The 27,404-nt window shown below is 35.9% G+C and overlaps 1 protein-coding gene across 2 annotated transcripts in view; it reads left to right on the top strand.

Moving 5' to 3' along the window:
- The window catches only part of DNAJC24 (DnaJ heat shock protein family (Hsp40) member C24), a 42,860-nt gene that overhangs the window by 10,308 nt on the left and 5,148 nt on the right, over positions 1–27,404 (top strand). For both annotated transcript variants that reach the window (XR_008630724.1, XM_055142561.1), the window contains exons 3-4: positions 11,043–11,181; positions 25,506–25,574. Coding sequence is in view for 1 of the 2 variants with exons in the window: in XM_055142561.1 (XP_054998536.1) it covers positions 11,043–11,181; positions 25,506–25,574 (208 nt within the window). In the remaining variant the exon portion in view is untranslated. The remainder of the gene's footprint in view (positions 1–11,042; positions 11,182–25,505; positions 25,575–27,404) is intronic.

The raw sequence follows: 27,404 nt of genomic DNA on the forward strand, positions 1-27,404 counted from the left end.
AAAAAAAGTCAGATCATAAAAACTTTTGTGATTTGAATCCAGTCAGCTTTTTACTTTTTCTCTCATTACTTTCCTATATCAAGATATTTTTCATTTATTCTCAGTGTGGCCTCTATTTCTGCTATTAATAATGCTGATATCTATTTTGGTTCTTTCTGATTTTGTTTCTCTCTTCTTTAATGCCTTTCCCCTCCCACCCTATATAATTCCTGTGAGCCTACTCCTGCTCATCCTTCAAAACCCAGTCAGTTGTCACCTTTATTAAGAAATCTTCCCTAATTCTGTTTCTTACTGTCCTCTTTTCTTATCACTCATCCTTCTCATTGCATTATAATTGCTTATATGTTTGCCTTTCCCTACTAAACTTGTTCTCTCAAATATAGATCCTCTCTCATTCATCATTAAACCCTTTTTGGCTAATACTGTGTCTAAATTGTAAGTAATGAGCTAAATAGCATTCTAATGGTAGATACACATGCTCTACCAGTCTTCCACGTGGACTATATTTTTCTGTATGTGAATTAAAAAAAATAACTAAAAATGTTGAAAAAGTGTGAACTGCCTAAAATAAGTGTTATTGACTCCTTCTAGGTAATATTTCACTAAGCATTAGGTGGCAGTAGTGTGTTATACTTGACTTTACCTTTGTAATTGTTTTATCCCCCTCAGCTTTTATATCTTAATGTAGTGTCAAACTGTAAAGGACACAATTGTTGTCCTTTTATGCTAACTTTTTGTAACATGATCTTCTTTTCTTAAGCTAGTAGACATTTCCCAGAAAGAAAAACAAAACAAAACATGGCCTTATCCGTCAATGTCTCTCTCTTTGCCTACCTAAGTAGTATTCAGAGTTATTAGAGAATTACTACTGCACCATCTTAACAGCACTTCTTCACCAACTGCTTAAAGGCTGCCTCATAATAATAGTGATTTGCAATAAGGAAAACCAAAAATTATCTCAGAGGATATGTGTTTTCTCAACATCCTAAGAAGCTTACTTAGGCCTTTATTCCCAAAGTAGTATATTAAGTTCATTGACTTTAACTACAGTTATTAAGTGTTCTATTTTTTTTCTTTGCTCATAATTTTCTGTCAGTACTAAGGTTTCATCTCATCTCTATGTTATTTTCCTCTGAATGATGAATTTTTCTCATATTAGGTAGTTAGAATTGGAAATTGCTGCCACCTGTTCAGTCTTATGCATTTAATACTACTGTAAATTTCTGATCACACAATTTGAAAATGCTTAAACATTTCATTACCATTACATATTTGTATCTTATAAAGTCATATCAACAGCAGCTACATTTTATTTAAGAAAAGTATGTATGCTTTGGGTGTATGAGAACATGCCTGTAAATAAAAGGAATAGATGATTTGTAAAGGAAACCGTTTCAGTATGGATTCAAATGTGAGTTGGGTAAACTAAATCTTTGACGTTCTCTTTCTTGTATGTTCTTGGCTCTTTTTCTATCTCAGAGGTAATACTTGGGGGAATTCAGAGCCAGTGGGCTAGTATCATTATTGTGGCAGAACGAGCAAAGCATGAAAGCGTTGACAGAACACACTGCCTAATTGGTGCCCCGAGATCTTGAGGGCCAGAGAGCAGGGCTCGGAGCTGCCAGAGGGATGCAGCTCTGTTGGGTCCATACATGGACATCACCACCCTGATTGAACAGGGAGGACTTGCGTTTCTCATCAGTTTCTTGAAGCCTGCCTTATATAAAAATGATGTCTTCCCAGAACCCAGAAGGTAGATGAAATTAGCCAGAACTCTAATGAATTTTGATTTATTTTATTACAGGTGGTATGGGTGAGAGGAGAGTTAGATTGCTATAATTTCTTCTCCTTTTCTTCTTCTTCTTCTTTTTTTTTTTTTTTTTGTGGCTACACCCAGCTGTGTTCAGGGCCTTCTTCTGGCTCTGCTCTCAGGGATCATCCCTGGTAGGGCACTGGGGGACAACATGGGGTACCAGGGATTGAGTGCGGGTCAGCTTTGTGGAAGGCAAGCATCCTGCCTTCTCTTCTGCCTCTCTGACCCCTATAAGTCCTTCTTTATATGTCTTGTTTGAAGAATATTTATTTGATACCTTTGCAGGGAGGAGAAAGCTCTGAGTGCACCCTTAATATCAATGTGCTGTGACCCAGTCCATAAAACTGAAACTGATTTAATATGTGCCCACAAAGAAGCAGAGTTTATGTTCATTTATCCGTAGTCAACAAAGAAGAGGCACATAACTGGCAAAATGAATTCACTCAAGATTATATTTTAAAGTTAGTGAACCTCATAAATCTAAATAGATTACAAAAGTTAGTCTCGGTTTTCGAAGATGTTGACTTGGATTGGTTTACTCAATCCATATGCTACATGTGTTTTATAGTTTTTCATTTCTAAGAATAAAACTTCTACATGGTACTTCCTAATTCTTTACTTGAAAAGCATCAATGCCTGTCATAAATATTTTATGACTTATTTTAAGCTAAAATGTTTTTCAGTTTCTTCCTTCCCTTTTACTTTCCTTTTTCTATGTATTCCTGTTGGTGCTTTTCTCTTCTCCATCCCTCTTTTCCTATTAACCCTCCTTACTCCACCATTTTTCACTTTTCAGTTCTGTCTTGTCCCTCTATTTTCTTCCACCCTCCATTTTCTTTTTCACCGCCTTTTCTCTTTCAGTTGGGGCTATTAGTTATCTCAGAATAAGTCATGTATAGTCTCAAAGGCAATCAGTGTTACAGTGACATTTAGCAGAAAATTGAAAACTGTTTTCGGGAGCCAGAGAGATAGTACTGGGGTTAAGGCACTTATGTTGCATGCAGTGAACCCCTCTTCAAACCCAGTACTGCTTGTGCTTTCCCAGACCCTGCTGAGGTTACTCCTGAGCACTGTGCTTAAGGCCCATAGCTACCCTAATTTTCTTGCCCCAAGCCCCCGAAAAAGATCCAACATGGCCAGAGATCTCTTATATTTATCTCTAAATGTACTACAGTGACTTGGGAGAACACAGGGTTTCTCCCACTATCTTCAAGTAGAATTTTTCAATAGGTTCAATAGGTTTTGGTAAATTGTGTTTTTAGGATATGAAACGCTGAAATTTTTTCCATATGAATTAATTATAATAGAATTCTACCAAAAAATATAGCCTACCAGATCATACCATTTAGTACCACTCTAAACTTTCAAATAGCACCAAAAGCTGTGGTGGCAACCATTCATAATTATGGCAAAGTAAAGAAATAGTAATTTTTTTTTTTTGCAGGAGATTACGCCTGGCAGTGCTCAGGGCTTACTCCTGACTCTGCACTCAGAAATTATTCCTGGCATGATATTAGGGTATCAGATAACAAGCCTAGGTTGGCTACTGCTGGGTAAATGCCCTACCTGCTGCACCATTGCTCTGACCCTAAGAAATACGTACTTTCTTTTCCTGTTCTGTTCTTACAGCCTACTTCTCCCTCTGGGAGAACCTGGCAAGCTACTGAGAGTTTCCTGCCTGCATAGGAGGGCCTCGAAAACTCCCTGTGGCATATTCATATACCATAACTAGTGACAATGATGGGTTTCATTCCCCAGACCCTGAAAGAGCCTCCAATGCAGCACCATTGGAAAGGATGAGTAAAGAGAGGCTTCTAAAATCTCAGGGCTAGGACGAATGGAGACATTACTGAAATAGCTCGAAAAATTCGAAGATCAACAGGATAATGATGATGATGATGATGCTGCTGTTGCTGCTGCTGCTGCTGCTGATGTTCTGTTAATATGATTGGCAAGTAATCACACTAAATCTTTACTCCCAGGATACCGTGAGACTGTTATGTAATGGGTTTTACTGTAAATAAACTTATAGGTTTATTTATAACAAAATCTTTTGTAATAGTTGGTGTCAGATTTTGGACTCTGGAAAAACATTGTTTTTGTCTACATATATTTTACATTCTTTGCTATTCTCCCAACTTTGCCCAAGAAATTCATTAGAGTTCATTATTTACAGATACTTAATAATCAAATTGTGTTTTGCAGTTAGCTCACTTGTGTATGTTATGTGTGCACAAGTGTGCACGAGTGTGTGTATGCTGTTCTGTTCAGTATAGGCAAGTCCAAAGAGACAAAGTAGATTAGCCATAAGTTGCAAGGAAAGGGAAATAGACAGTGACTATTAACGGGCATAGAAAAATGATGAAAATATTCTGAAATTAGATAGTGATGAACATTGTGATATATATAAATATCCTAAATATATATTATATATAAATATCCCAAAACTAATGTTTGATGAATGGGGAGAAAATTAAAAGACACAAGTTTATATCTGTATAAAAAGGTAATGATTTCTTAAAGGAAACTTACTTTGATTCTTTTTTTTTTTTTTTTTTGCTTTTTGGGTCATACTCAGCAATGATCAGGGGTTGCTCTTGACTCTGTGCTCAGGAATTATTCCTGGTAGTGCCCAGGGGACCATCTGGGGTGCTGTGGATCAAACCCAGGTTGACCGCGTGCAAGGCAACTGCCCTACCCGCTGTGCTATCACTCCGCCCCCCTAACTTTGATTCTTAATGTCACATAAATTGTAAGAATATGAGTCCTACTTTGTAAAATCAGCTATGACCCAGTTACCCAAATTCTAAGTGGTCTGACCCTAAATATAGTGCTTTAATTAATTTTTTGACTAAGACTTTTTTGATATTTTGTCTAACGATAAAACAAAATTTTGTTTAAGAGGTCTGTGATGTCAATAAATTAGTGATTCAGCTTTTAAGAAAACAGGTGTAGAAACATGCATTTGGGAGACTAGAGATAGCAGTGAACTTTGGGCAAATCTGTTAGGATTTGCCATTCTTCATTCCCTTATGTACCAATTTAAGAATTTTAAGTTTTCCAGAAAGGAGAATAATAAGGTTCAGGTAAGAGTAATTGAGCCATCTATTATGACTGACATTCACGGGCACTGTCCTCCCACTCCTTATGCATGGCTATCTCCTTTATCCCTAGGTTATTTTTACCTGAGAATATGGCTGACTTATTATGCAATATATTGCCAGTTAAAAAAATTTTTTTCTATTAGTGAATCACTGTGAGGGTACAGTTATAGGTTTATGTATTTTTATGCTTGTGTTTCAGTCATACAATGGTTGAATACCCACCCCTCCATCAGTGCCCATTCTCTACCACCAATGGTCCCAGTATCCCTCCCACCCCTCTACTCCATCCCACCCATCCCACCCCGCCTCTGTGGCAGGGCATTCTCTTTTGCTCTTTCTCTCTCCTTTTGGGTGTTGTGGTTTGCAATAGAGGTATTGAGTGGCCATCGTGTTCAGTCTACTTTCAGCACGGGATGGGAGATGCGTGCTGGTTCAAATTTTTGAGCCACAAAATGTGAAGGTCAGGATAGTAAATTAAGAGAGGAAAATTTGGCAGCAGGTGAATGGACTGAAAAGCTGCTAGAAGGTACTTTCTAGAAACTAGGTAAGAGGTTCTGTTGGTTTGGTTTGGCCAGCATTGGGATAGAAAAGGACATTATATAGATAGACTATAAAAACTTGACCACAAATGGGATAAAAGAAAGGAACATAATACTATAGATTGGATTGGGAAATGACTTTTCTTTCATTTATTTAGCATTTATTGAGTCACTGTCACTGTCACTGTTATCCCATTGCTCATCGATTTGTCCGAGTGGGCACCAGTAAGTAACGTCTCCCATTGTGAGACTTATTGTTACTGTTTTTGGCATATCCAATATGTAGCTTGCCAGTATTTATTGAGTATGCTGGAAATTTTAATGTAAAGAGACATAGGAGAAGGAGGAACTAATTATAGAGTCAAGATGAAAATTGAGAATTTTTGATATGTGTAATTTGAAATTTTGTTCTGAAACTCAAGAAACTGTCGTGAGAGGTAGTATCTTAAACTAAAGTTATCTGTTGATATATTAAAAATAAAATAAAATACTGTGTATGTCCTCAGGGTTCACTTTGATATTACTAAGAGAGTAACTAATTTTCATTTAATTTTTTAATTAAATTTTTCCAGAATCCTTTAAATACTAGTTACTTTCTATTTTAAAATCAAAACAGCATAATCATATAATTTTATAAAGGATTCATATCTGATCTTCCTAACTTAAGACTTAAGTAACAATCTAATTAGTAAGATTAAAAAAAGTATTTCTTTAAAAAGAAGAAAATAATATATTGAAGACATTAAGGCAGGTATACCACAATTTAGATGATCTTATTAATGTCCTATTATGTAGCAGGCAGTTTATCATAAAACTTTCTTATGATTTTATTTTAAAGAAAATTGTTATAATTTTCTGTTTGTACATCAACAGAAAAGGTCATTTAAATTAATGAACTATAGGATTTTCAGTTTTTCTCAGTAAAAGTGCAGTTTTCTCAGTATGTTGTATATGGCCTTTCACAGTTTACCAAATTTTGATATGTAACTTTTCAGTTACCAGTTTTCTTTTCCTTCTAGTAGAAAAAACATTCTCAGAGTTAAACCTGTCTTTGGACACTGTCTTTACAGGTTAAGGACAGATACAAATTACGCACTTCCCACTTTTTAAAAAAGTCAACAGATTAAAATACCAGTAGAATAGTATTCAGATTTCATCAGCTTCTTCATTGTTGAAGTAAGTTGGCACTTATGCAAACAATGAAATAAAGAGGTTGGCATTTATAATTACTGAACAAAAGGTATCAAATATCAAAAAATTCCTGGCTTCAAACATGAAATAATTTTCATTGTGGTGTTATAGGTTAATAATTGAGGCATGTCACTCATTCAGTGCTTTTCGCTCTTTATTTTTGGATACATACCTGGATGAATCTGTCAGGGAAAAATTTTATGAAACACTAATTCTCTGACTTACACTTAAATCTCATGTTTTAAGCAGTAGAAGTTAATCATGTGCTTCTCTGACTTTAACACGCATAGTACTTGTCAGGAAAGTTTTCTGAAATGAAAATTCTGGGAGCCCCCTCTGTAGGTTTAGGGTAGAAAATTCTAACAAGCTCCCTGTAGCACTGTAGCACAGTCGTCCTGGGCACCAGTAACGTCTCCATTGTGAGACTTGTTACAGTTTTTGGCGTATCGAATGCGCCATGGGTAGCTAGCCAGGTTCTGCCATGCGGGCAAGATACTCTTGGTAGCTTGCCAGGCTCTCCGAGAGGGAAGGAAAATCGAATCCGGGTCGGCCACGTGCAAGGCAAACGCCCTACCCGCTGTGCAATCGTTCCAGCTCCCACTCCAGCTCCCTACAAAATAAAAACAAACCTGAGGGCTATAGTTTGACACATTCTGATAATCACTGTAAAATTAGTAAGTTAGAGGACACTCAAATCTTCTATGGGAGAAAAATCTAAAATAAAAATCCCATATTGGGTAACCAATTGGCATTAAATCTCAGCTGGTTAGAATTAACAGGATACTCTAGTGTTGGGTATAATGTTGAAATACTGTATGCATGAATCTATCATTTACACTACTGAGTCATAATGCCTCAACAAAAATGGGAAAAATAGAATTCAGAGTTAAAGCACTGGTTATCAAATAAAAAATTACCTAGGAGATACATAACACCAAACCTGATAAAATATTAAATCCTAGTGCCATGACTGGCCTTGTTTTTGTAACCAGACAGTTTTCATGATCTTTCAGTTGTGTCCAGCTTGGCTAAATACCACCCCAAACAAAATCTACAGCCTTTCCATTTCTTCAAAATACTCCTTTCTTCAAAATATTCCCCCTTTCAGTTTCTATCACCTGTTCCCACTAAGAAACCAACTTTTGATTTCTATCATTCTCAAAAAGTTTTGCTTAAGTGTAGATTTCATACCAGTGTAATCACTGATACATTTGTTGTTTTATTCTTGCTCCTTTCATTCAGCATAAATTTTTAGATTTTCTCATCTATGTTTGCAACTTTGATTATTTGTTTTGGTTTTTGCTGCCAGTGTTTGAACCCAGGCCTTTACACATGAAAAACAAAAAAAACAAAACAACAAAAAAACATATGCTTTGCACTGACTTAGATTTTTGGCACAAGATTCTTAACTGTTACTGAGTAGTTTTCATTGAGTTCTCACCACTTTGGCTTTAAGATCACCATTTCAAGTATCTCTTTGTGTAGTTTTCACCTTACCTTTTCCTTTGTACATGTAAATCTTTATGTCTCTTTCTTATGAGAACATTTGGAAGTATTTAAGGCTCACCTGGATAATTTAGGATAATCTCTCCATTTCAAGGTCTTTAACTTAAAGTTACCTGCAAACACCCTTTTTCAAAACAAGGTAACTTTCATAGGAACCAAGGATTAGGAACTACTATCATTTGGAACAATTATTAGATTACTTCAGAATGTTTTACAGTTTTTTATATTTTAATTTTATTCTGGAACTTGCTGTCACAACAGATTCATTTGAAGCTTTTAGTGAATGACATGCTTATTTTCTTACTATGATTTCCCTTTCTTAGTTGAACCATTTATCTTTGAATAAAATTTACTGGATCAGATGCTTGCATTCTGATAAAATTTATTTATCAATTTATTGCATTAAAATTTATTGCATTCTAAAATCATGATAGAATAAACCAAAAGTCTCAGATGATCAATAAGCTAGTTAATTCACATAATCATCAGGAAAACACTTAAATTATTAAAAGAGATTAAATTATAATTTGAATATCTTAGAACTGATATATTACTCAGTAAAATTTAAAGATAATTTTTATTTTGAGGCAACCAAACTAATATTTAGTTTGCATGACTTTCTTGGTCAGATTGGTACAAACTCATATTTATACTATTCATTATGGCAAGTAAACTTTCTTTAATGGTTTATAGAAATTTTGTATCTCTTAGTCTTTGCTCCTACTGTTAGTAAGGTTAGAATTTTTTCCAGGATCTTACCTAAAGCATGTGACAATTGCAATTAAGAGTTTTCACTTGTATCTAAATTTATACTAGTGGCATAGTTCTGCTTGGGGTATGTAGTAACATTAAATTATCCAAGGTTTGTTATGCAACTCTCCATGTAGTTGACTCCATTTGGCTTTGGGCTATTAAATATCCCGCTTGAATGATTAAACTCAATTGCTAATTCATTTTAGTTAATTGTTAATGGGAATAATTTTGTTAAAAGTAATATTAACAAAATAATTGTTGGGGCCACAGAGATTGTACAGTGGGTAGGATAATTGCAAGCATCTGATCCAGGTTACATCCCCAGTCCTGAATATGTTCAAGAGCATGTGAGCATTGCCGGGAGTGATCCCAGCAGGAGTAAGCCCTGAGCATAGGAAAGTGTGGATCCAAAGCAAAAAAATAAAACCATAAAATAATTATCACTCTGAATTATTGAATTATTTTATACCTGTTATACATAAATTATTTATTTATTTGATAATTATGCCCCCCAAAGGACCAAACAATAAAAAGACTAGGTTTCCTTTTCTTCAATCGTCATATTAACTAGTTTAAACACTTAAATGTTGATAACCAATAAATTTGGAATAGGAAAAAACTAGTTTGCCGAAGGGAAAAATGGAAGCCTAATTCCTTTTGTTTGCCCTGCAATAATCTTACTCCCAGCCTACAAGATATTCATCAGTTTTTCTGTAGAACCAAATATCACAATAATATTTGTTAGGATCATCAGCATCATGGAGAAGTTCACTGTGCAAATAAATTCATTATCAAAGCCAGTAGACTACATTATGTTAATCATTCTTTGTGAACTCTGGAAATTGAAGTTACTTCACTTGATATTACTTGCCATAGTTTACCACATAACTTTCAGCTTAGCAACTCAGATAATAAATGAGCAACTCAAATAAAAAAATACCTGTGAATTTTTGTTTGTTTTTTACTGTCTTTAAAACAGCTAAGTAATGTCCATGATCATGAGTATGCGAATGAATCACATTTGTATCAGGAAATGTGAATATAACAATTTTTATTTTTAAAACCTTGGAATAAAGTATAAGAAAAATTATTCCCACTCATTCAAAGTAAATTATAAAATTATTTTTAAAATTAAAATATGTTCTTTAGTAAATATGATAAAATGGTCAGAGTAATACTTCGAATTTCTAGATGAATGTTATCAAGTTTTTCCTTATTTACTTAGGTGAAATAATTATGTAACTTAAATATCTTCTGTATTTTTCAGATTAAATCAAATGTTCCTTAAAAATAGGAAAACTTTTCTTGTTTGTATAGAAATTGCTGAAAATCAAATAAAACATTAAATATTTCAAAGAACTGATAGTTTTTAAAGATGCAGGACAACCACAGAGAACGTAGAAAAGGAATAAAATGATAATAAAAGTGAAGTTTCTAGTAAAACTACATTTACATTACCATTGAGGAATTGGCATTGAGCTTTGTTTCTGAACACAACATAAATAATGAATTTCACAACATTAAAAAATATTGACATTGGTAAAGATTTACAAACAACTTATTATTCAAATGTTTGTTAATCTTCAAAATTGTTTGTTTAGAATTTACCCTTGAATGACCATTTTTCAATAAACATTTATATTTGGAATTTATACCTTTAAAATTTTTATTACTGAGCCAGAAGAAAATTGTTTTATTTAAAGTATGATTGTATAATTTCATGAAAAAAGACATAATGTAGGTGAAGGCAAACTTCATACTTGGCCTAATTTGTGCTCTTCTTTTGTCATGTCCTGCTTGTCTGCACGTACCTATTTCTGTTTGTGTTAGTCATCCTCTCTAGGTAATTTGTCCATGAGACCAGTGATTCCATTAGCAAATTATCCAGAAAATGCTGTCTTTGCACGTTGTGACAGATCATGTCACTGGTGGATTTATAGCTACTCCAGTGGTCTAATTAACCTGGCAGTTGTCTCCTGTGCCCAACGCTGTTGTCTTGTTGCCTTGGCATCTTCGTTTTCATCTTCCCATTACCTTCTTCCTTAACTAACGCTCAGATTTACTTTTTTTTTTTTTTTTAACCTACCCCCCACTCAATTCTTTCTATTCACCACTTCTCTTATTTTTGATTGGCAGTATCATCCAGATAAACAAAGTGCAGATGTGCCAGCAGGAACAGTGAAGGAATGTATACAGAAGTTCATCGAAATTGATCAGGCATGGAAAATTCTAGGGAATGAAGAGACAAAAAAAGAGTATGACCTGCAGCGGCATGGTAGGTACTCGGGGTGAGGAATCATGCACATTGGCAAGTCCTTGAAGCACAGTCTGCAGCCATTCCTGGGGAGCGTTTTCCAGCGTTTGCACCAAGTTATTATTGCTTCTTTACTCCGCCCCTCATCATTGTTTTTAATTATGCCCTATTCTTGTTAGTGATTATTGTGTATCCATTGAGAAGTTAACAAAACTACTCGGATGTGGCTCTGTGAAGCCATAAAAGCTACTTTTCATAACTAACAAAAAATGTTTAATTATACATTCTTAATTAACATGTTTTATATGTTTAAGAAATTTTGAATAAGTTTAATTATGAACTGGTTAAATTATTTGGCAGTTTTTTTAGACTGTATATGATATAAGTGATAATCTAAAGGGAGCAATATTATAGGATTATCTGTGGGCTGTCTTTGACCTTGTCTTAAAGCTAGATTTCCTGATTGCATTCTGGATGTATAAAATCCCTTATGAGATTGCTACCTAGGATGTTTTAAGTCAGTTTTAAAAGTTGCTTCTTTTCCGTATTTTAGGAAACAGCTTCCTAAAACAGTGACAAGCTCTTCTGAAAAAGGAGAGAAATGTAGGTCAGGTTTGTCACACACGGTCCACAGTTACACGAAGTGATAGGCTGTCTTTCAGCCCTGGTTGTGGACAGGAGTCCCACAGCCTTCTGTTTGAGCCTCCACTATGCCTCCTACATGCTAATGGCGAGAGTCAATAATCAGTGATAGCCTGTGGGAAAAACACTCAATTGCACTCTGAGATAGTGCACCAGGCTGAGCATTGACTCCTCAATGTTGATAAAAGCTAGCTATCTCTGTAGCAGATTATTGAATCCTCTCCGGTGTCCTCTGTTGCAGATCATCAAATCTTATGAAATAATTTTAAGGTTCCTACTGCTAAGGTTAGAAAAGTCTATTTGAAAAATAAGGCAGTATTTGTAGGACATGAAATAAAAACAGGATAAAAACATGTTATCTAGGGGACAGAATGATTAAAACATAAATAACTTTTCTTTTTTAAAAAGTCTGTTATGGGGGAGGGGCAGAGTGATAGTACAGCGAGTCAAGCATCTGTCTTGCACTGGCCAATCCAGATTTGATTTCCAGCAACCCATATGGCAAGCTCCCAGGAATGATCTCTGAGGGGAGGGCCAGGAGTAAGCCCTGAGCTTGACTGGGTATAGCCCCAAACCATAAACAAACCAAAACAGGAAAAGTTATCTATAGCTTGTCCAAATTTATTTCTAGAGGGAGTCATACTGACAAATTAAGTATTTCTAAGTAAGGATTGTATATGTACAACGTGACCGCTTTCTGCTTTCTATGTAGTCACAAGCTAATTGTTTATATATTAGAATATTAAATAATAACTCATACAGAATATTAATCAACTCTAAGCCCTTCTACTCTTTTAAAACTTTTTTTAAATGTTAAAGATACTGATAAATGTATCTTTGCAATAATTTTTGACTTTTCTAATGTGTATTAGAATATATTATAATCAACATCTGAAAACCTTTCTCATTGCCTTTGAGAAATCCTTCAAAGTCTGGTTTTCTTTAGAATTTTGAGTCCTTGGTTTTGAAGTTTGCATGAAACCAACTTGTGTCACTTGGACTTTTGTCAACTACTGACCAGTTCACAACACAGTTTAGATATACAAAATATATTGAAGAGTGGTCCTTACTGATGATGCAGGTAAATAGGCTTATCTTCTGCTTAAGAGTTTTTTGCTTTGTTTTGTTTTCTTGTTTGTTTGTTTGTTTTTGGGCCACACACCTTTCCATGCTCAGGGGTTACTCCTGGCTCTGCACTCAGGAATTACTCCTGGCAATGCATGAAGGAACATATGGGATGCTGGGGATCGAATCCGGGTCAGCCACATGCCAGGCGAGCACCCTACTCACTGCAGTATCTCTCCAACTTTGGCTTAGTGTTTTTATATCAGTATGGCTTGCAAATTTTTCAGATGAGTGATTACTGGACTGAGCTATGAACTAAAGTACAATAGGAACATAACTTTTTATGCATTTTTCTACCTTAGTCCTACATATAAATATTTCCTTCATCAGAGGCTCTAAATAGTGTTTTGTTTCATCTTTAAAATGAGGTAGGTTAGCTTTTGATAAAGGAAGTGAAGAAGTTCTTTATGAAAACATAACGTCATTTTTAGCTTTTCATATTAGAACTGTTTTTTAAAAAATCTCAGAACATTTTAGTTTTATATTGTCATTTCTTTTGAATATTGTTTTTTTTTTAACTTACCCATCTGTAATGAATGTCTCTTCAAAAGAAGGAAATAAATTTCTAACAATAAGGATTTACATTCTCTTAGATGAAAACCTTTATGAATGATAGTTTGCTAACAAGAAAGTTAACTAAAAGAGAAATTGTTATACTGGGTCAAAGCACTGTCTCCACTTGTTTACTCACTAGGGGCATAAAAGTAGCTCTATTTCAGAGAAATCTTTCATGTAGACTAATGGTATAAATTGTGCTTTAAATATGTTTGTTACCTATAGTGCATTAATTGGCAGTACAAAATAAATTTGAGCTCTGTAATACTTGGAACAGAAGCAGTAGATGTTTTATTAGCTGATTTTGAGTGCTTTCTCATTTCACAGCTAAAAGTTGGTGTCTGTTGTAAGGACAGTTTCATCAAAAAAACCCATAGCCTTTTTTTTCTGTAAGAAGGTTTGTATCCATATATCTTTGCTTCACAAAAGAAATGATCAAATGATTTAAATAAGATGATCTTCTAAATAAAGAAAAATTCTGGGACAGATAACCTAAAGTATATATATATATATATATATATATATATATATGTGTGTGTGTGTGTGTGTGTGCGTGTGTGTCTTCACACTATTTTCCACATGTGTATTTGTAGTTAATATTTTAGACTAATGTTGACCAGGTTAAAAGCAAACAAACCTAAAAATGGATAAGTAAATATTCAGGTCCTAGATGGTAAACATTTTGAAAGCAGTGTTAACTAGTGAGTGTAATCATTGAGTTCCAGTTGGCATATTTAATCTCATTGTTTCTGGGTATGTTTCCAAACACTGCTTTCCATGTTATCTTGAAAAACATGTTGCTATTTAAAGTCAGGTTTTATAATACAGACACCTTGGACCACTTGAAATATCTTTATAGGATTTAGAATAGATTCACATTTTTATAATCTTTGAATAGATTGTGGTGCCTTTATAAACCTTGTGGGAGTTTTCTCAAATATTAATCATACTAACAGTGATAGAGGATCTTCACCTCTTAGGTGGTAGTGAAGGCATAGCAGTCTTGAACAGCAAAACCATAACATGTTATCACTACTGTAGCCATGTTCCCTAGAACAAAACAAATTGCATGCGTGAACACACACACAGAATGGAATTATTAACTCATGTAGAATCCACATTTTAAAATTTTTGGTTTCTTTTGTGGCTATGACAGATTACTTCCCCACCAACAGTGAATGAGAACCCCTTTTTTGCCACAAACCCACCAGCATTGGTGGTTTCTGGAATTTTTGTTATAGCAAATTCTCACAGAGAGGAGACAGTATCTCATTGTTTTGATTTACATTATCCTATGAGTGAATGAACGCTCATTCCTTTTCCTGTCAGTCACTGTATATTATCTCAGGGAATGTTACTCCTCTCTCTTTTTTTTTATGTGACTGTTTTTGTTTTTATATTGTGTTTTGTGAGTGCTTTATACATATCTTGGATACTAGGCTTTTGTTAGATGTGTAGTAGACAAATATGTGTTCTCATTTACAGTAGATGTCTTCATTTTTTGCCACAATTTCTTTCACAGTGCAGAAGTTTTTTAATTGATGTCGTACCATTTGCTTTTTCTTTTTTTTAACTTTTTTAAATTTTCTTTGGTAGTGGAGTTGAATTACTGAAGATACTCTTAAAGTCAGTCTCATGGAGAATTTTCCCTTGATTCAGTTGTTTAATGGATTTGGGTCCATGGATTTTTCTTGATTCAGTTATTTTATGGATTCAGGTCCCACAGAAGACAAATGCCAGAAAATTTCACTTATATGTAGATTATAAAGAAACAAAATAAAGGAAAAGATAATAGCCAGTGAAGGTCAAACTTGAGATTCTGCCAAAAGAACTGGGTTTGCCATATTGGGTTTGGGAGCATGGAGGAGAAGAACTTTGAGATGGTGGTGCAGGGCTGTTGGTATGTTGTGTATTAATAACTTTGTATGTCTAAAACGTAAATATTATTGCAACTCACAATACCTAAAAAAAAAAAAGGCAAAGACCACACACATGGAAAATAATCACAGGTCATGAACCAGTAGCTTGGTAATGTTGCACAGAAATCTTTGGTGTCTTAGTGACTTGATAGAGATGCAGCTCCTGCATTTAGGTTACTTCTCTACGATCCGGTTCCTGCATTTAGGTTACTTCTCTAGGATCCGAAGAGGAAAAAGCCTTCAATGAAGTCAAAGTTAATAATGCTTTAAAAAAGTACAAAGTAAATTTAGTGGCCAGAGAGATTATTCAAAGAGCCAAACACAAGCTTTGCACGCTGGAGCTGAGGAATGATACTCGATACCACCTGTAAGAGCAACCCTTTTGCTGTTACTCTAATACAAATACATCTTGGGATTTATCTTGTGTTACTTTATTAGAATAGAATTAGAGAGGAATGAGGTCTTAGATAGAGGAATCCAAATAAAATAATCTAGGCCAACCAAATGTAAACAACTGTGGGAGAAAGTTAATTAGCAGCTATGGAAATAACCTAACCAAGTTATCTAATCAATCCAGGCATGGGTTGTTATATCTATGATATTTAGAAGATCGTGTGGAAAAAAATTACATCCACAAACTATCAACACACATTTGTAATTCATTGGTTGGAAACTGAGCTGAGCACAAGTGACCAGTGTATAGTATGAAACTCAAGTTTTAGCTTTGAAGGAAGCAACAAGCAATGGGAGAGGTAACTCATCCCAGCCTTAGATCCATTGTTGTCAGTTGGGCCAAGGAGGGACTGGAGATTGGAATTAGATAAACACACTATCTAAAATTTTCATTTACATCAGAATTCCCAATTATATCAGAACTAACACTATCATCTTGCACAGACTTTTATAGCATTATTTGAAAGACATATATTTTCAAAATCATTCAGAATTATTATACATTTTCATTGCCAAAATAATAGGTATTTGCATTTAAGTAAAAATAACACATAATGTGTTTACCATATTATGATAAGCAAGATGAAACAGGAGAATCCTTGCAGACATTTTTATCAGTACTCTCCTTCTTCAGAAGAAAATGCCAGTCCCTAACTGTCGACATGAATTTTCTGCGTCATTTCACATACTTACTTTTCCCAGAAACAGTCACCAAAAAGACATGCCCCCTGATGGTTATCTTCAAGTTTTACCTGAAGCGCATTTTTACAGCCAATTTTCGAATTCCTAAAATCGAATAGAAATTCTGATTATGACCATGAATGGAAACCCTGTTATGACTAAACCAATTTTTTGTAAAGGCCAACTTTATAATACAATTTGCATAAATATCTACTGCTGTAGTAACTTAAGTTCTTGTTCCTAATGATGAATGAACCTAAGTTCATAGTATCTACGTTTAAAATTAATGTTTCTCCTCTTGTGGAGTTTGTTGACTTTTTTACATTAACTTGCTTTCCAGGAAAGATTCATATTTTGATCATAAGAGATTTCATGTTGATTCAGGTCCTCTGACACAAAAATGTTAAAATATGTTCCTCATTTGCTTATAATTTATTTGCTTACTCATTCTCAAATATTTATCACAATAAGGGAGCAAAATTAATTGTGTAATGCAATACCAGACCTACACAGTTAAAGTGAAAACAGCCATGTCTGGTTTAGTCCCCTTATAAGGAAAGGTGTTTTGAGTATTCATGAATTATCAAAATAATTCACGAATAGAGATTATTAGTAATATATATATATATATTTTTTTTTTTTTTGCTTTTTTGGGTCACACCCGGCAATGCACAGGGCTTACTCCTGGATCTGCACTCAGGAATTACTCCTGGCGGTGCTCAGGGGACCATATGGGATGCTGGGTTGGCTGCGTGCTATCGCTCCAGCCCCAGTAATAATTTCTTTTTATTGCTCTTCTCATTCCTTACTCTTTTTTGGGGGGCGGGGGAGTTGGGTCACACCCAGTGATGCAGTCCTGGGTCATGCACTCAGGAGTTACTCCTGGCATTGCTCGGGGAACCATATGGCATGCTGGGAATCGAACCCCGGTCAGCTGAATGCAAGGCAAACACCCTACTCGCTGTGCTATTGCTCCAGCCCCTCATTCCTTACTCTTTTATCAAGATTGAAGTAAGGTCCTCCCATGTTCTTCACCTCCCTCCTTTCCAAAAACAGGGAAAAGTATAGCCTTCCCTGGTATTCTAATTCAATATCCACTTTTACTCTCTGAATTTAATCCACAAATTATTTTTTCCCTGTGGTTCTATCTTTTGTTCTTTATATTTCGAAGGCTTACATAATTACATAATTTGTGCTTGGATTATGGGTCCGTTTTAATGAGGCTGACAATAGCAAAATACATTAGACTTTTTTTTTTTTTTTTTTTTTTTTTTTTTTTTTTTTTTTTTTTTTTTTTTTTTTGCTCTTTGGGTCACACCTGGCAATGCACAGGGGTTACTCCTGGCTTTGCACTCAGGAATTACCCATGGTCATGCTCAGGGGACCATATGGGACGCTGGGATTTGAACCCGGGTCGGCCGCGTGCAAGGCAAACACCCTACCCGCTGTGCTATCTCTCCAGCCCCAAAATACATTAGACTTTTATAGCATTGTTAGAAACCCAGAATGGGTCAAGAATTACAGCCTTTCTATGCTGTGATGTCTGAGACTTTCCTAATGATGGATTGGTGTTTAGTCCTTTTTTTGAAATTGTTTTATTTATTCATTTATTTTTTTTTATGAGGCCCAGGTCAGTACAAACATTCTGAGATAACAGTTTAAAACAGCTGCCATTTATTGCATTCATACTCAGATAATTGTCTTTTAATTATTGTTTAACAACCTTGTGAGGAAGATATTAACATCTATTTTCAAGACAGTTTGAGGCACAGAAGGGTTAAGTAATTTGACTAAAGCCACATAGTAATTGGTAGAGGGGCAATTCAAAGCCACTTTTCTCTGACTCTTAAATCACTGTGCTGGACTGTGGAGGTTTGAATAGGTGTGGACAATTTAGTACTCTTAATTACAAATATTTACAAATTAGGTATATTTGAGCCTCAAAAGCAGCCAGGTCTATTTCTAGTTACTCTACCTGTTCTGTGTTAACGCATGAAAATCAATTTTCAAGTTTATTGGTAACTGTCCTGTGCATTGAGTTTATCACTCCTTTAGAAATGCTATTTAGTTTTTCAAATTTATAATTCAATTCCAGTTTTATAATTTTTCTTTTCTATGCAAAGCCTTGAAATTATATCTGGGAAAGGATTATAGAGTTTGATGATTCAGTGAACAGGCTTCAAGTTAAATGTTGCCCAAGTCTGACTTTTTTATTAAATTAAAGATTATTCCAAGTAAACAGTTACCATCATTATTGCATATATAAAAATTTCAATAACGTATAGTGAAATGGTTATTAAGAATGAGGTGATTGTTGGAATTTAATAACTTTGTTTTAAAATAGTTAAACCTAAGAGAAAATACTGCTGATTGCTACTAACTTAACACACACCCATAAATTTGAAATAAGCTTTATTTCTAAATGCACAGAAATAAATAATGGGCTAGTTACTCAACAAATGCATTCTGTAGACTTGATCACTTGAGTAACATGACATCACTACATACAATAGTAGGGACAGAGCTGTAGATGGTCTGGGCCTTTTGATCAGTATTGGGTTGAACAAGACTTTTAGATAACTCAACTATAATTAATAAAGTTAAATTCCTCTCCTGTAGCTTTTTGTTATTTATTTTTACTTATTTGAATAATAGCTATAGTTTAAAAAGGTTTCCTGGGATTAAGAAGTATAATTATTTAGGCAGCAAAGAGTTGTTTAGAATTTTACTATCATTAGGAAGAAGTTTAAAAAGACTGGAATTTCATTGTCTTGTAAGAAGTAAGAAATATTTATTGATTCCCAAATGGAGCTGAAAAAAACCTTTCCTCTTTTAGAAAGTTTGAATGACCCAGCGAGAGTTCTAGTAAGCTTTACTGAACCAAGCTGCTAATAGTTATTTAATGTTATTCTTCAGTGTGAAAGAATCTCCGTAGATTTTCCTTTTAATCTCTTTGAATTGCAGGCTCATAAACCTCTCTGATGAGTCCTGGCAGTGTTTTCTTAGATCCCATCGTTGAGACAATAGAGCCACAGAATTCTTTCACCTCTTGTTGTCAGACAAATCCAATAGAACACAAGGTCACAGGGGCCTATACTTCTAAAGACTGAAAGATTCTTTTTCAAGTAACCACATAAATTATTTTATTTTCATCATTATAGTCCATAAGAATCTTGATAATACACTGCTTTCTATATGGAAGTAAATTGGGGTATTTTTCTTGTCTTCATATTTGACTTAAGTTTTTGTAAGCACAGCACAGTAAGTATGTGAAAAGGACCTTAAAGTTCTTAGAAACCATAGAAAAAGCAAAACTTATTCACATCAAAGGAATTAGGAATCATGTAGTGGCATTGGACTCAAGATAGAGTACACCAAATGTTAGGTAGGACTTTGCAGATAGCTGGGACATTTGGTTTTGTTTTTTAAGTTATTGCCATTCTGTGGGTAAGATTCCGTATTTAAATCTTGGATCCATTCTTTTAATTAGTCACTTCCTGAATATTTTCAATATTTTAAGTAATATTTTATGGTAGCATTTGAGATAGAAATTTTGAGATAAAATTTACACTGTCAGGTACTTATAGTACTAGGAAAAAAATATGTAATCCTCAAAAGAGAAGGAATTTACTATTTTGCAGATGCCATGACTGATTAGTAGACAATTATCAGAGCTAATTAGAGGTTCCTGTGAGTTACTTTGAGGGCTAGAGACAAATTAAGTTTTCTAATTATAACCACAATTGTGGACAAGCAGAGATCATTGTTTTTGTTTTTTTGTTTTTTTTTTTTTCTTCAAAATACCCCACACTGATTTGTTTGTGCTCCTTCTTTGTCATCATAGAGCGGGGAGTTCTGCTGCCTCATTCCCTGGACACCTGCCTCCCGACAAAGGATCTTGGTCACCTCCTCCCCCGAGCCCCCTTCCCGGCATTTAGATTCACCTTTTACTTCTCTGTACCCCCTCTGCTCATTATACAGTTCTCCAGGGATCCAATTTTCCTGAGTTAATCACCCCAGCCTTTTTTAGAAGTCGTTAGATTACCTCCTTTCAAAGAACATGTACTTTCTTATGAGACTTAGTTTCTTTGTCTTAACTTTTCTTTCCTTATCTCTCCTTTGTTTTATTTTTGTTTGTTTGGGGGTCACACTCAGTGGAACTCAGGGCTTACTTCTGGGGCTTCAGGCTCAGGGATCACTCCTGGCGTGCGTGGGGGACCATATGGCGCACCAAGGATTAAGCTCAGGTCAGCTGCATGCAAGCAAGCACCCCACCCACCTTACTGTCACTCTGGCCTCTTATTTATCTTTTAATGTGGCCATTAAGAGTATCATGCTGAGTGAAATAAGTCAGAAAGAGAGGGAGAGATACAAAATGTTTATGCTCATAGTTGGTAGTGGGATATAAAGAAGCATAGTAAAGTAGTAACAAACGGCCAAAGGCAACAGAACCTGGGAAGTGGTCTCCAGAACTCAGCTTACCACGCAGTGGAGAAACTGGGGGTAAGGGGTAAGGGGGTAGGCGGAGGAAGGAGCAACACTCTGGCAGATGGTGTGGTGTTGGAACATTATATCAATGAAACCGTATCACTGACAGTATTGTAAATCACAATGCCTAAATTAAATAAGTGCAGTCATTACTCTCAGGACATTGCTTCAAAACTTTATCTAGAGCTAAAGTACAGTAGGTAGGATGCTTGCCTTGCACATAGCCAACTCAGGTTCCATCCCCAGCCCCCATATGGTTCTCTAGGCTGCCAATAGTGATTCCTGAAAGCAAAATCAAGAGTAACCCCTGAGCATTGGGCCAGGTGTGACCCAAATACCACCACCACCACCACATACCCACCACCTCCAAAAAACCAAACCAAAATAAAAAAAAACCAAAAAACCACTTTCTGTTGAAGTACAGCAGAGAACTGCACTGATTCTAAGTGTACAGGATGATGTATTTTCACAGTAAATACACCCATATATATAGTCAGCAACCCAGACGGTTTCTGTGACTCCTTGTACTGCTTCCTTTTAGCCTGCCACCACAGCAAATCATCAAGGCAATATTTTCCTGTTACCATTCATATAAAGGAGAAGTATTCAGTATGTTCTCTTTTGTGTAAGAGAATTTTAAAACCAAATCACCCCAGAATCCTGGGTATATGCACTTAGTTTAGAATGGTCAGGTAGGTGTTTAGATAGCCACAAAACATAAGAATACCTTAATACCTTTTAACCTAGATCTTTTAGGAATACCTTTTAACCTTGACCTGAAGTACTAACCATTTTTGTGTGCTGTTTTCTTTTTTTTAATGAGACATGGCTTATGCTGCTCTTTTAACTATGAAGTAGTTATCTACTTTAACTCTATACTCAGTCCTGCACAAAAATAAACATGTAGAAGTTGCCTTTTTGAGTAAGTGGAATAATAGAATGGATTCACAAGAAACAGTAACTAGTTAGCCTTACAATAGATTCCTAGTAGAGAAGCAGACCAACATGAAACTGACTTTGTTGGCAGTTATATTTGTCAGTTATTTCTAGTTATTTAAAAATTAATATGAATGAATTCACTGTTTTTCTGTAGGTTGCTCTAATAAAGTGTTCTGAGATTAGTTTAAGGCATCTTCATCTTGTTATTACCAGTGCCTTCCTGCATTTGCTTTGATCTCACTGAATTATTTAAAATGTCCTGGAGTAGGTACCTTGGAGTACACAACTTGACCATAAGTTATTTATACCTGATTTCCCCTCACTACACAAGATCTGGTATTAGTTATTCCTATGTATCAAATCGAGAAGGGTTTCATTTCCCTCAAATTACCTGGTTTCTTCTGAGTAAGAAATTAAAATGTGATGGGTATTCTTTTTTCCATTTGTGATAAATTTAATGTAGAATTTTTTAAAAATTAGGAATATTAAAAACCTGTAACCAAATATATATACATATAAAATGTGGAAATCATCTTGTTCGGAAATAACAGCATACTGATACTATTTAGAAGCATTCAGTGGACACACAAGAGGAACTACACCTGACCAATGGGCCGAGGTCTCCAGCGTTGGATATTAGGGACAGTTGAATAAACTGTTGGCACCCAGCACATATGAAGTAATATAATATTTGACATGCCTTAATAGAAATCTATAGTGGATTCAAAATATTGTATAATCTTTTCATCTATTTTTAAATTGTGTAACTCACCAATAAATTTTGAACAGGCAGTTATTAAATATAATTAAATTACAGACATTCACACAACAGAACAAAGAGAAGCATTTACAGCAAGTGAATAAGAGACTAGTGAGACAGCTAAAGAAAATTTCATTGGGGTAGGGGGTGGATTTTAGTAGTTTCTTTTAAGCATTGGATTCTAGAAGAACAATACAAGCATACAGGAAGTATAACATGCTTTTTAAAATAAAGACAACTGCTTCTCATCTATAGTTGCTTTCTTTGTCCCAAAGAATACTTGCTTTAAGCAACACTTCAAGCTCATGCTACCTGAACCCTTCTTTCATTAAATTTATGTGGAATACCAGGCTTCTTTGAAGACTGCTTCTGGGGAAAACTTTGGCCCAACAAACAGAAAAAGTGTTGTAAGGTTTTGAAATACACTAACATCTTCCTGTAAGTTACTTTACTACTCAGTTATAAGCAATTCAAATTAGATGACTCTTACATTTGGGTAGCACTTTATTTAAAGTAGTGGTTTTCAGCCTTCTTATATTTGCAGATGGGCATAAACCTGTGGTCAGAAACCACTACTCAAAATTGAGTGAGGTAAAAAGTGGTTTTCAACCTTTTCACACCTGTGGTCCAGGATCATTTCACAAACTGACAGTTGGAAACCATTGCTCTCAAGCACTTTTAGCAGTATTTCATTTGGTGGAAAACCTTATATTAGCCAGCTTCACCTGCAGTAATCAAATTCCCCAGGCTGAGTGGCTTAAACAAGGGAAACTTTTTTTTTTCCCAGTTCTGATGCAAAGATGCCAGTGAAAATCCTGGCAAAAAGTCTCTTCTAAGGCCTATTGCCATGTGTATCCCTAATATTTTCTTTGGCTTATGTCCAGGAAGGAAGTTTTCCTTTGCTTTTTATAAACCCATGGCATTAGAATTTTACTCTTATGACTTAATCCTAATGAACCCCGTACAGTATTATGTCCAAAGAGAGTTCCATTGGGATTTGCCATACAAATTTGGGGGATACAGAACAGAGTTCAGTCATAGCATCCTTTCTGTTATGGAAAGCCCAGTTGGGCTGAAGGATAGAAAGCTAACAAAATTTTATAACTAAGGTTCAAATATGGCTAGTTTTACTGAACGCTATGCTTCCTTTCTTAATTATAGACAATTTCTCAGACACAAAACTTTTCCACCTCGTATTAGTTGAAAACAAGGAATTGTCAGAATCAACTTCATCTTGAATGTTGCATATTTGTTTTAAAAATGGGTTAGAGGGGCTGGAGTGATAGCACAGCGGGTAGGGCGTTTGCCTTGCACACGGCCGACCCGGGTTCGGATCCCAGCATCCCACATGGTCCCCTGAGTACCGCCAGGGGTAATTCCTGAGTGCATGAGCCAGGAGTAACCCCTGTGCATTGCCGGGTGTGACCCAAAAAGCAAAAAAAAAAAAAAAAAAAAAAGGGTTAGAGTCTCTTCCCAGATGGTGTCTTCAAGGCCTACAGAATAGTCCAGTGTTTGACACAGGCCTCTGCTCTCCTACAACACAGCCTCCAACAAAACCAGCCTGTCCCAAACCCCTGGAAATAGAATTGTTTATCTTTATACCAAAAAATGTTGGGAAGGCGCTAAAGTCTGCATGTGGTGTGTGCCCCAGCCGGTTTCGAGAAGTCTGTGCTGCGAGACCTAAAGTCCTTTAGGTAGTGAGGCTATCTAAAGCAAAACAGAACATGTCAGACAGGATCAAGCATGCTCTTCTTATGGAGGAGCAGAAAATAGTCTTGAAAGTGTTGAAGGCACAAGCATAAAGCCAGAACGCAAAATAAACAATGAAGCTTTCTTTTCGAAGAATTTAAAAAAGGTGGGGGGGGTGTTAGATTTTTTAATTAGCACGATTTGTAGGAGGACCATGGTATCTCCGGGTTCCATCCCACGTACCATGTGACCTCTGGGGGCATTGTGGGGCCTAAACCCAGAAGGCCCTCAGCACGTAGGGTGCCCTGGTAGTCCCTGCAGGCCCCATGCAGTGCTGCATCCTTGTGCCCTTGCATTGAACCACAGGCCCGTGGTCTTGTCAGGAGTGCCTTTGTGCCCTCTGAACATCATGTAGGGAGTCAAATAAATACATAAATGCAGGAACTGGTTTGTTTTGGGTTTTTCAGTCAGGTTGTCTTCAAACTGCTATTGAATGTATTGAGGGTGGTTTGGGTTTTATTCCTGGCCGTGTGTGTGTGTGTGTGTGTGTGTCTGTGTGTGTGTGTCTGTGTGTGTGTGTCTGTGTGTGTTGATGGGGGGGGGCGGTCACATCTTCTGGTGCTCAGTCTTTCTTGGGCTTGGGGATTGCTCCAGTGGTTCTCAGGGGACCATTCAGCTATTCACTGCCAGGGGTCAAACTTAGTTCTCCTGAATAAATGCAAATATATACCCAGCTGACTGAGCTTGCTCCGCCCCTGTAAACAAAGTTCTTTCTTTTGTTTGGGGGGGTGTTCTTTTTTTTTTTTTTAGTTTAGTTTGATTAGGTTTTTGGCTCACATCCAGCAATGCTTAGTGCTCACTTTGGGCTCTGTGCTTAGGTATTACTCTTTGCAGGGTTTGGGGGACTGAATGGGGTGCTGGAATTGAACCTAGGTTGGCCATGTGCATGGCAAGCACCTTATCAGCTGTACTGTGTCTCCTGTCCTGTAAGTAAAGCATTTAAGAAGTAAATACAACTATAATGACCAGGCTACCCAGCATTCTTATTGTGTTATGATTAAAGTATTAAAATTGTCTCATTTTATATTTTACAGAAGATGATCTGAGAAACATGGGACCAGTAGACGCCCAAGTGTATCTTGAAGAAATGTCTTGGAATGAAGGTTGGAATTTTTAATTTTCTTTGCTTTTGACTACAGTAAAACGGTATTAGGGATTGCTCTGTAAAGAAAAAAAAAATCCTCAGAATTTTTGGAAATAATAAAACCAAATAATAGTTGGCTTTTTGTATATATATGGGTATTTCTAAACTTTCATTCTAAAATTCAGTTATTGATATCCTCCCGTATGACTCAGTTATTTTTCCAGCCTGATTAGGTATTAGGTCATATGGTTTTCTTTTAAAATTACTTTGTCTTTGGTTTTCTCTCCAACTGTATAATTTGTAAAATAAAGCCAAAGATCAATTATTTTTAAGCCTTTTAATGTTAGCATATGAGGTTAATTCATATTAGAATTTTTTTTTTTTTTTTTTTTTTTTGCTTTATGGTTCACACCTGGCAATGGTTCTGCACTCAGGAATCACCCCTGGCAGTGCTCAGAGGACCATATGGGATACTGGGAATCAAACCCAGGTCGGCTGTGTGCAAGACAAACGCCCTACCTGCTGTACTATTGCTCCAGTCACCATATTAGAATTTTTGTTTAGCTTGTTTCTTGACATGGAAAAAAATCAGACTACCATGGGAGGACTTTTAATACTACAATTGTTTACTAGTAGCTTGATTTTTAGCCTTACTTCTTTATTGTGACTTGAGAAGAAAAGAAATAAAAAGTCCGTCATTCTCAGTTACCTACCACAAAATAATCTTTTTCCTTTTCTAGTAGAGAGTTTGGGGTTTTTAAACTCACAAGCTATGCTGAGAAAGCTAGGTGGCACTTCCAGCTATACTCAGCTGACCAAACTAGTGGTTGAATGCCAGGGCCCCAGGATGGTGTTCTGCATGGGTCCTGTGGTGGCATGGACCATGAGGATCATCCTGATGGTGCTGGGCCTGCTGGACTTTGTCCAGTGATAACCAAGGGCTTATCCCCAGCAGTGTATGGGAAGCTTGGGCTACTTCAGATACAACTCAGGTTGAAGGCAAGCCAGACATTGCGCCTTAATCACTGTACTATCTCCTTGCACCTTTTATACTACAATTTTAAAACTAGAATATTTTTCTTTTGCTAATGGGAACTAGCAGTAACACACTTAAACATGTTTCTTTGAAAAAATAAAGGTAATTTTTCTGTTTCCTAGATTTTTTATCTACTCTTGATTGGCCACCAAGATAAAGATTCCCTGAATAATCTTGTAAAAAATTACTAGTGAGGTTTCAGTAGTGTAGACAGGTAGGTCTTAAGAAATCCATTCTTGAGACCCCAAGTGGCCGCCAACGAACAGCTCCTCTGTTCTGGAACGGCCATGATCCCGGTGCCACACAAACCAATTTCATAACCCAGCAGCTTCTGGCAGAAATTTCTCTGGACTTAATTACTAAGATACCAGAAATCCAAAACCGTGTGGTGGCGTGACCTCATATGCTCTTCAGTATCAGCAATAGAAAACAAATGATCAAATGTTGCCTTTTCGGCATGTCTGATTGTTTGGGGAAAATTCCAAATAATAATAGTGAGTTTTCTGTTGAAACATTGAATGTCATCAAAGTAAAGAGAGAGTAAAGTGAAAATCATCTACCACACAGGCAGGGTGGGGGGTGGGATGGGGAGTATACTGGGGTTCTTGGTGGTGGAACATGTGCACTGGTGAATGGATGGGTGTTTGATCACTGTATGACTGAGACTTAAACCTGAAAGCTTTGTAACTGTTCTCACGGTGATTCAATAATAAAAAATAAATTAAAAAAAAAAAAAGAAAAGAAAGAAATCCATTTGTCCTAAAACCAAATTTACTGCGGTATTTTTAAGTTGCAAATTCTCACCTGAGCTAA

The sequence above is a fragment of the Sorex araneus genome, chromosome 6, assembly GCF_027595985.1.
Source record: "Sorex araneus isolate mSorAra2 chromosome 6, mSorAra2.pri, whole genome shotgun sequence".
Classification (NCBI taxonomy): Eukaryota; Metazoa; Chordata; class Mammalia; order Eulipotyphla; family Soricidae; genus Sorex; species Sorex araneus.